Source organism: Apteryx mantelli, chromosome 1, assembly GCF_036417845.1.
Source record: "Apteryx mantelli isolate bAptMan1 chromosome 1, bAptMan1.hap1, whole genome shotgun sequence".
Lineage (NCBI taxonomy): Eukaryota > Metazoa > Chordata > Aves > Apterygiformes > Apterygidae > Apteryx > Apteryx mantelli.
In genome coordinates this window covers 146,354,965-146,364,542 of record NC_089978.1, presented here as the reverse complement: position 1 = coordinate 146,364,542, position 9,578 = coordinate 146,354,965, and the positions used below count along the sequence as shown (strand labels likewise).

At 53.5% G+C, this 9,578-nt stretch overlaps 1 protein-coding gene across 1 annotated transcript; it reads right to left on the bottom strand.

Moving 5' to 3' along the window:
- Positions 1-6,351: 6,351 nt before the first annotated feature.
- On the bottom strand, positions 6,352-8,782 carry BHLHE41 (basic helix-loop-helix family member e41). The gene is made up of 5 exons (XM_067289852.1): positions 8,574-8,782; positions 8,263-8,326; positions 7,871-7,978; positions 7,505-7,616; positions 6,352-7,379 (listed from the first exon to the last, which is right to left on the bottom strand). Exons 1-5 carry the CDS (start codon positions 8,633-8,635, stop codon positions 6,352-6,354), a joined length of 1,374 nt encoding a protein of 457 aa, XP_067145953.1. The 5' UTR covers positions 8,636-8,782.
- Between the last annotated feature and the right edge of the window lie 796 nt (positions 8,783-9,578).

Here is a 9,578-nt window from a genome sequence, read left to right as displayed (position 1 = left end):
GCGGCCGGCACAGGCGCAGATCGGCCCGGTCAGTCAGTCTCTGTCCTTCCAGGCGTTTCACGAAAACGCTTCACTGCTCGGCGGGCTGTTCTCAGCCTTTCGGGCAGCTGCAGAGCAAACGGGTCCGACTGGCATGTTTGAAAAGAAAAAAAAATCTGTTTCTCTGGCTGCCAGTCCCTCAAACACACTTGGAGATCTCACTGCCAAGGAAAGCTTTTCTCTGCATCTCAGGGTGCCCTGTTGTTACAGAGCCTGCCCTCAGTGGCTTGTGACTGTTTCCATTTGGTTTTGATGGGGATGTTCATATTCCAGCCAAGGAGAAAAATGGGTTCTGCAGCTGGAACTTAGGGCCCAGCCTCATAACCTTTACTGGAGGCTGTGATCTCTGGAGCATGGAAATACTGCTAGGTCACTACTCAAAGAGCGTTGGCAGGAGTAGGAGAACGGGCCCAGATGCAAACCTGAAGTCCATTCAGTGGGGTTTAACCAAGCTTGAAGCCCTTCATGCTATAACTAGGACCGTGCAGGCAGAGTACTGCTCCTGTGTAGGTGAGTTGCTTTGAAAATAATGTCCTGTGTAAGCAAAGCTGTGTGCCTGCCTGCCATCAACTGCAGGGCTGGAGCCTGAGCAATTCTGTTGATGAAGTACAATGAGAACAGAATCCACTTCAGTGTCTGTCAGCTCTCTTGGCACTGTGATACAGATATGACTCCAAACACACTCGGGGAAACGATTTTCTGCTGAGTAAGAAGATGCCATATTTGCATAGCTCTTATCCTGAGTAGGTTTGTTCTTTAGAAAGTGCTCAGTTGTGAGAGTGACATGGCCGCAAGGGTTTCTTTTTTGATAACTGGTTCTCTAGGTTCTGGTCTGGGTGGAAGTATTTTAGAATGAAGCTAGACTCACCTTTGAGCTCTGAGAGAAAAACAAGCAGAGATGAAGTTAGGAGTTGTTTCCCTTTTCTGGCTGCTGGGCTGCAATCCTGCAGACAGCACTACCCAGCAGATGTCTGCACTCGGGGAGCTGCCAATCTCAGAGGATCAAGGGGTCTGATTCCCCAAAACACTCATCAGAGATTTGCACTAGTTTGTATTGCATCGTTTCTGTTAGATCAAGCACCTCCCTGTGGTAAACTGTGAGGGAGAAGGGAAGAGGGGGGATGGGGATGGGGATGTGGATGTGTTTCTAACAAGGAGCAAAAGTGCACTTATAGTTTGATCACAGAAAATCTCAGATGAGGTCAAAAGTCTGTAATGACTGGTGAAAATCAGTGCAACTGCTTTTAAACTAAAACAGGACAAATGGGCACAGGGAAACTGATCTGTAAAAAATACATAAAAAGGGGAGAGGGGGAGGAAAAAAAACAGGCCTTTATGGAGGCAGGAGAAAGAACTCTCCCCAGCCCCAGCAGACCAGTAGAGCTGCCTGAAATTGCCGTCCTGCTCCCCAGAAAGCAGGGGACAAGGTCACATATTCCCGCCAGTCAAGGCCCTGACCTGCTTCCTCTGGGGCACAGCGGGAGCACCAGGAGGACGAGGCGCTCTGGCACCCTGGGAAGGGGCCGCAGCCGCAGGTGCCCCGGGAGTTCAGCGAGGCAGAATGGCCTCTGCTGCTCCGCCTCGGGCAGGGCAGCTCCACACAGCCCACGGCACAGCCGTAATTGAGGCCGTGGTGAATTTAGTGCTTGTGACAGATCGACAACTCTGGAGACTGAAATCCTGTAGTCACAGAGAGGGTGCAGAGTGTGATACTGTCCAGCCCACATGTGTCTGGGACTTGCATGGCCACTGCTAGTGAGGCACTAGCTTCTCTCAGACGCTTTGCAGTGAGCTTCTGAGACTGCAGTATCGTCAGAGATAGCAAATCAAGATTCAGACCTTCTTGAGTGAAACTGGCCCTAAAAAATCCAAGTGCTTTTTCAAGGAGAGGAAATCTGACATTTTTGTTACTTGCTTTCTTTGAGGTCATGCTTTTGAGTTCATTTCTGCAGCTAGCAGGCACAAACACTTCTCAAGTGAAGGCAGAGATCACATGACCCCAGGAGTTATTTGAAGAGAAAAGGAAATACATTGTGAGACCCATGGTACAACCGCACTGTAAATTTGCTAGGGCTGAAATGTGCAGTGCACACAGTCCTCAGGCTTGCTGGATGTTAAAGACATACAGTCTGCCCTGACTAGAAGGGAAAATTAAACAAAGAAACAAACACTGCCCTCTCCCCCCCTACCCCCAGAAATAGCAAAGAGACTTAATGCCTACTTTAAAGCCCATTATGGCTGAGAAAAGGACACACATGGACTTAATTGATAGGTCAGGCCTTTCCTAAACAGGGCTGATAGTCAATTTGAGTTCTATAACTGCAGTCCTTCCATACAAAAAACTTTCATTGCCTTCAGTGGAAGTTGCATGATATTACCTGCCATTGGTTTAATAATCTCAACTGTATTTATTTAATACACTATAATGGAACCTTTCATGCCACTATGATATACTGGATAAATATGACCTGTTTTCAAAGTTTATTGCTTAAGAAAATACATTTACCAGCTTACAGCCCTTATCTTGTATCTTGTGGTTTATGAGAAACACAATATGTACTCAAGTGTATACAATAAATATAGCACCCAGTCCTGCACTCCTAGCACTCAGGAAGTGCAAATCAGATTCCATATATTATATAGTTATAGAAAAGTAGGTAGGAAATAACAAGCATTGATAATACATATTTGCACATAAGTGAACATATATTTAAGCCTGTGAGGTTCTTGTCCATTGTTTATAGGGTTTTTTAACCTTGAGAAAATACAAAACATGCAGTTTGACTTAGGCTCCAAAGGGATCTGAGGAAGCCTGGAATTTAATAATTAAAGCTGACTCTTAGGGTCCCTCCTGTCATTTTCCTTTTGCCTCCAAACAGCAGTGGGTTGTCAGCCTCAATTACAAACCTTTTTTTTTTTTTTTAACCTGTTTGCTTTTGTTAGACATCGGTATTATCTGAGCACTTGTATTTTGTCCTTATGTTTTATGTAATAAAACTTAATAGACTCCATTGATGCTATAACCTGGCGTGAAGTCATTTGGTGTGTTTGATTCGAGGGCTAATAAACAGAAGCCTTCCTGTTATTGTGCATTGTAAATACTGAAATTGATAAAAACCTAAAAGAATCTAGGTTTACAGCCCAATGAAATCTAAACTGATTCATATTCCCAAACGCTAGGAATTTGAAAAAGACTTAAAATCTGGCCAGTGCTCCTGGTTCGAACCACCTAACTTGTTCGTGATGGCTATGATTTTTTTCAAAAGGGCTTGTGGCTGCCCTTTCTGTGCATATAGTAAAATGGTAGGAAGGACTTCGCTCTCAGTAAGTCTGATTCCTCCCCTAATGTGAGGAGCTGGAGTATGTTAGTGCATTCATCCCAGCGTGACTCTGTCTACGTAGCAAGTATTAAGCTGTTTAAGTATACAGGTCAAATTAAAGTGGTTGGCGAGTTGCAGAGTTGAGGGGCTGCACCTCCTTCACTTTCATTCCTCTGATAACCCACAGCATGCAACAGGATCCAAGGACTGCTGCAGTTAGTGGCAGTTTTTTCCATTAACTTTGATAAACTTTGAATCCAGCCTATGAATAAGTGATTTCTTCAATAGGTGTACTGATGTAAAGTAGCTGCCTTTGGTCCATTATCATCAATACTTTATCAAAAAATCTCAGGAGACATTGAAAGCAGCACTTCTCTGTGTCCGTTGGTAATTATACAGATAGATTATTGTACCTTTTTAATTTGATTTTAATAGGAATTAATTTTTGGAGAGTTTCCATACAAAAATGATGTATATCTATTTCTTAACAGTCCAATTTGAACACTTTAAAAAGAGAGTTTAGTTTTCACCCAACTTCTATTTTCTGCTATCTTTCAAAGGGCTGTGGGAAGCAACATGGGTCTTTAATGAGTTTTCTGTTAATTACGTTGGTGTTCCAGCTTCATGCAGCTTGCCAGTGCCGCGGTGAACACACTTTCATTGGCACTGAAGGACCAGTAGAGGGAGCACGAAACACTCCTTTTGTATTTCTCTCTTACATAAACATTGACTACTGTTTGGGGGGTTTTCTTAATTTTCTCTGGAACAGAAAGAATTTTCGAAAGGAAAGGTGATCTGCGGCTGAAATATTAAATTTGTGAAAGTCCTTAGAGTGCTGTATTTCCGTGCTGTGAATTACTTGCCTGTTTCCATCACTCTGTCCCCCATATTCACCTCTCCCCTCCCTCCCCCCAAAAATAGTTTTCTTACAGGATTTCCAAGTTGGGACATACACAATTTCCCCCGAGCTTATGATACTTGTGTCATTAGACTGTCACAAAAATCATAAAGTTTGCTCATTGTGAACAAGAATAGCTCACATGCAGCACCAGAAGTATAAAGTGTTAATTTTAAAGGCAAAATAAATATTTTGCAAAAAGAAGAGGAAAAAAGAAAGTGTCAAGAAGAAAGGTGTATGCTCCACGTGCATGCTTTATACATGGCTTTGTGAAACACGCATATCTTAAAATACAGTTTGCTAAAGTGAGTTAAAGGAAACCAAGCAAATCCAAACCCAATTTAAAATGTGAAAAGGCATTAAATGATTATTTTTCAGCCACACAACCATATATTTTGAAGCTCAGGGCACCCATTATGATGTATTATTGTAAGATATTTAATTAGTAGACAACCCATTTTGTGTATTAAAGTATTTATTCCTTAGTAAGAATTTTTTTAAATCACAAAATAGTGTGGAAATATTTAGATAATAGAATTCATGGAGTGCTGGAAAATACTGAATATAAAGATTGATTTCTAATATATCACATACTAAACTGTTCTAAAACAGCTGGTTTCTTGCAGACAGGATTTATTTTTTTAATAATTTAAGACAGCATAAGCTTGTATCAAGCATAAGCATTGTAACAAAAGTGCAACTTTTTCAGCAAATCCTCCCAAAAGATATTTAACTCAAAATATCATTAACACATATTTTCTCCCTACAAAAATAGCATGTCAGACATCATTAATTGGATGTATTAACAACTATTTACATACAGCCACTCTGTAGGCTAGTAAGATTTTTTTTTAACGTTGTTTAAACACAGCGTTTGAGGCAAACAGTAGCAACAGCAGCAGCAAATGCACCAAACTAACAGACCCAGGATACTTATTCACTCCTAGTCAGACTGTTGTGTCTCACCTCTTACATAACATTCAAGTGAGATTTCTCACAGTGCTACCTTGGCAACAAACTAAAAATATCTAGGCAAGGTCTTGGTTTAAGCCTTATTATAAAAGCTTTATCTGTGTGATTATCTGGCGTCTGGTTTGTCTCCAGAAAGGGAAATCACGATATTTGGAAAATGGGGTGGGGGAGTTTCCCCCTAAGGGAAACTTACCCCGAATCATCTAATCGTTTCTGATTGCAAAGTGAGGTGTTTACCCACGGCCTCCAGTGCGTGTCATTCAGAATTTAGGATAAAATGAGTTCAGGCTGATCAGTTGCTCTGCGTTTTCTTGGGGGGGGGGGAGGGGACTTTTTTTTTTTTCGTAGTTCAGTGCAGAAACATTCATTTTATACAGCAAGGTTCGGGGGGGGGGATCTCTCGGGAACGTACTGAATTAAATAAAGACAGGGTGAGAACAAATGCACTTGCCACAACCTGTATACCTTAGCCGAAAAAAGAAAAAAAAACCCAAACCCCAGCAAACACAAGGTTACATAATGGGTCTGACCCTCTTTCCCTTGCACACCCAGCACTCCCGCTGGAGCCAGCGGCATCCCCGGGTGCTCAAGGCACTACAGGTTTGGGCTCAGGGTTATCCGTCCACGGTCAATAAAGTGCTAACGCGGGTGCGGGACCGCGCCGCCCCCCCGCCCGCCCCCCGCGCCCTCGCCCCGGGCTCCCGAGCAACAAGTGCAACTTCCCAGGTGCGACTCGGGGACACTGGAGAAACCCATTTCAAAATAAGGTGCAACATTTAAGTTACCTTAGAGAGAGAGAGAAAAAAAAGTATCCTTACTATGTTTTCTTCCTTTGCTTCTTCTTTTTTGTTTCCTTAACATATTTATGCATGTATAAAGCCAAACATTAAAAAAATACTGAGTAGCAAATTTTATCCTCGCCGGTCCTCTGCGGGGCAGCCCCGGGGCCAGCCGCCGCGGAGCGGGAGCGGAGCGGGGCGGGCGCTGCCCCGGCCCGGCCCCGCGGCCCCCCGCGGCCCGTGCGGGGGCCGCCGCGCCCTCGGCGGGCGCCGGGCAGATGCCGGCCCCGCGGCCCCTCCGCCAGCCGAGGGGGCCCCCGGCGGCGGCGGCGGCGGCGGCGGCTCAGGGCCCCTCGGCGCCGGGCTCCTCGGCGGCGGCGACCTCGGGCTCCTCGCCGGGCTCGGCGGCGGCGGCCAGCCCGGCGGCGGCGAAGGGGTGCGGGAGGTGGGGCGCCGGGGGCAGCACGGCGGCGGCGGCCACCTTCTCGGCGGGGCCGAGCACGGAAGAGAGGCACGGGAAGGCGGCGGCGGCGGCGGCGGCGGCCTGGGCCGGGATGCCCGGGTAGAGCAGCGGGATGGGGGCGGCGGGGTAGAGGTACTTCTCCAGGCTGCCCTTATCCAGGAAGGGCTGCATGTAGGCGGCGGCAGCCGAGGGGGAGATGAAGTAGAAGGGCAGGCAGAAGGGGGCGGCCGCCGCCGGCTGTCCGAAGGGGGCCCCGCCGCCGCCCGCCCCCAGGGCCATGAGCGAGCCCAGCAGCGCGGCGTCGGGCCTGGCCAGCGCCGCCGCCGCCGCCGCCGCCTCGGCGCCCCGCGCCGCCAGCCCCGGCGGCCCGGGCAGCGGGCTGCCGCCGCGGTCCAGCTTCAGCCGCTTGGGCGCGGGCGGCGCCTCGTCCCCCGACGGCTCCTGCTTGATGGCCAGGGCGGGCAGCGCCGCCGGGGCCGCCGGGGCCGCCGCGCCGGGGCCGCCGCGCTCGGGGCGCACCTCGGGCTCGCCGCCGTAGCCGCTGTCCGTGTCCGTGTCGGTCTCGGCGCTGGGCTCGGCGGCGTGAGTCCGCTGGATGACGGGCACGCAGTGAGCCTGGCCCTCGGGCTTGCGGCCCGGCGCGCAGGCGGGGGCGGGCGGCGAGGCGGAGGCGGAGGAGGAGGATCCCTTGTGCAGGGGGCCCGGCGGCGGGGCGAGGAGCGGGGCGCCGGGCAGGAACTGCGAGGAGACGGCGTGCAGGTGGCCGAGAAGCTGGGCGCAGCGCTGCTCGCGGGGCGTCCAGCTCTCGAAGCGGGAGAGGTACTGCAGCACTTCCTTGGCGCACGTCTGAAAGCCCGAGTGGAAAGCGTCCAGGTCGGCCTGCACCGGGGACTTCATGGACCGCTCCCCTGCGGGGAGACAGGAAGGCACGGCGATGGGCACGGCGTTGGGCACGGCGATGGGCACGGCGTTGGGCACGGCGCCGTGCGGGGCACCCCCGCGCCGGCGCCGCCCCCGGCCCCGGCCCACTTACCGCTTTGCAAAGCGATGATTTTCTGGTGCTGCTGCTCCGTTAAGGCTGTCAACGCTTTCAAGTGCTTCAGAGTCAGCTCCAGCACCACCGCTTTCTCCAGGTGCCCCAGCGTCTGCAAAGGCAAGGCGAGGGGGGGGCTCGGCTACCTCCCCAGCGCGCCGCGACGCCGGCGAGACTCGTCCCCGAGGGGCGGTATAGCGAGGGCCGGCGGCGCGGTGCCCGGCGGCCCCCGGAGCCCGGCCCGCGCGGGGTCCCACCGCCCGCGGGGCTCCGCCGGGCGCGCACGGCTGCGCCGCGGCGCATGCATGCACGGGCACGTACACACACACACACGCACACACACACACGCACACCCCTACACCTCACCGTCAGTTTCAGATGCTCGGGCAGTAAGTCTTTCAGCTGGGCAATGCATTCGTTAATCCTGTCTCGCCTCTTCTTCTCTATCAATCTATGTGGCAGCTTGTATGTTTCCTAATGGGCCAAAATCCGCAAAAAGCCAAACGTTAGAGTCCCCTTAGGACCACGATCAGAACCAAAACAAATGTCACGCCGGCCACATGCAGCGCACATTACCGCCAGGGCACCGCTCTCCCCGCCGCGCCAGCTCTCCCGCAAACCCGCTCGCCATCCAGGGGGAAGTTAGGGGTACCGGCACCGGGGCAGGGGGGATGCTCTGGCGAGCGAAGCTGCGCCGTGAAATCCAGCGACCCCCAATTAAGCATGTAAGCAGGTCGGGAGCAGCCCCAGAAACTTACCTTGCTTTCGTCCCTCTTTACGCCTCTTTTAGGTTTGCACATGTACAAGGAAGGATAGTCCAGCCTGGAGAAAAAACACAAAGGTCCAACACCGGCAAAAGCAAGCGCTACCCCGAGCACTTCCTCGAGTGGGGAAACAAATCCCGAGCGGCGCACAGAGCCGAGCGCCCTGCTGAAGGGCCGGGAGGGGATCGCCCCGGTCCGCCTGCGGAGAGCGAGCGAGACACCCGCACCGCCCGGGAGCCAGCCGTCCTCCCGCGGCTTCACGGCACTTTCCCGGCGCGGCGACGAGCCGCTGCCCGGCGCCTTACCCTATAAATTCCCTGTGCTCCAGCAGCTGCCGCTCCGGCAGGCGAGGGATCCCTTCATCCATGTCTGACAGCCGCCGGTGCCGGGCTGCCGCTCGCGACGGAGTCTGCGGGACGCCGCGATCCGCCCTGGGAGATCCGCGAGCAAAACTGCGCACATGCAGCCTCCGTCCGCCTCTCCCGCGCCGCGGGCGCGGCGTGCAGCGCCCCGTGGCCCCCCACCGCCGCCGCCGCCGCCGCCGCTCCCCCCGCTCGCTCTGCCCCGGCCCGCCTCGCTGCCGCTCCCGCGCGCACTGCGCCGCACCGCGCCGCTCCGCGCCTGCCCGCGGGGCACGCGCGCCGCCAGCCGGGCCCGCACCCGGCTCACGTGCGGCGGCGCCGGGCGGGCGGGCCGGGGCGGGCCGGGGGCGGGACCGCGCCGGGCGGGGGGAGCCCCGGCCACCGCCCCCCGCCGGCTCCCTGCCAGGCTTTTCCCGCTTTATTATCATTATTAAATGTATTTTATTATTATTTTTTTTTTTTTAGGTGGGGGAGGTGTCAGCCTGCGGGGAGGCCGGTGACAGAGCCGTGGGCGGATAAACGTGCACAAGGGGGGGGGGGGAACCCAGCGCGGCGCCCAGAGATGTGCCCGGAGATGCCCCCTCCCCCCGCCCCCGGGGGGGGAAGGGGCGCGTTTCACTCACGGGTGCGCTCACACCTGCCGGTGCCGGGGCACAGGCACAGGCGCGCACACGTGCGCGCGTCCGTGCCGCCGCCGGGGCACAGGCACAGGCGCGCACACGTGCGCGCGTCCGTGCCGCCGCCGCACTTCGCTGAGGTCTCGGCAAGCTGGGGCTGGAGGTATTCTGCTACTCCGTGCCGCCGTTTTGCGGCTTGCGCCCCGAGGCGATACCCCCTCCCCGCCCCCCGCTGGGTCCCTGCCGCTCCGCCGCCCGACCTGCGACGCGGGACCGCGGCAAATGCATTGAGATACGTATACATATATATATGCGCACACACATATACACA

Coding starts and splice junctions, on each gene's coding strand:
- BHLHE41 (XM_067289852.1), bottom strand. CDS start 8,635: ATGGATGAAGGGATCCCTCGCCTGCCGGAGCGGCAGCTGCTGGAGCAC. Junction 8,327..8,573: donor GAGCACAGGGAATTTATAGG/GTAAGGCGCCGG, acceptor TTTTTTCTCCAG/GCTGGACTATCCTTCCTTGT. Junction 7,380..7,504: donor AATCATCGCTTTGCAAAGCG/GTAAGTGGGCCG, acceptor GTCTCCCCGCAG/GGGAGCGGTCCATGAAGTCC.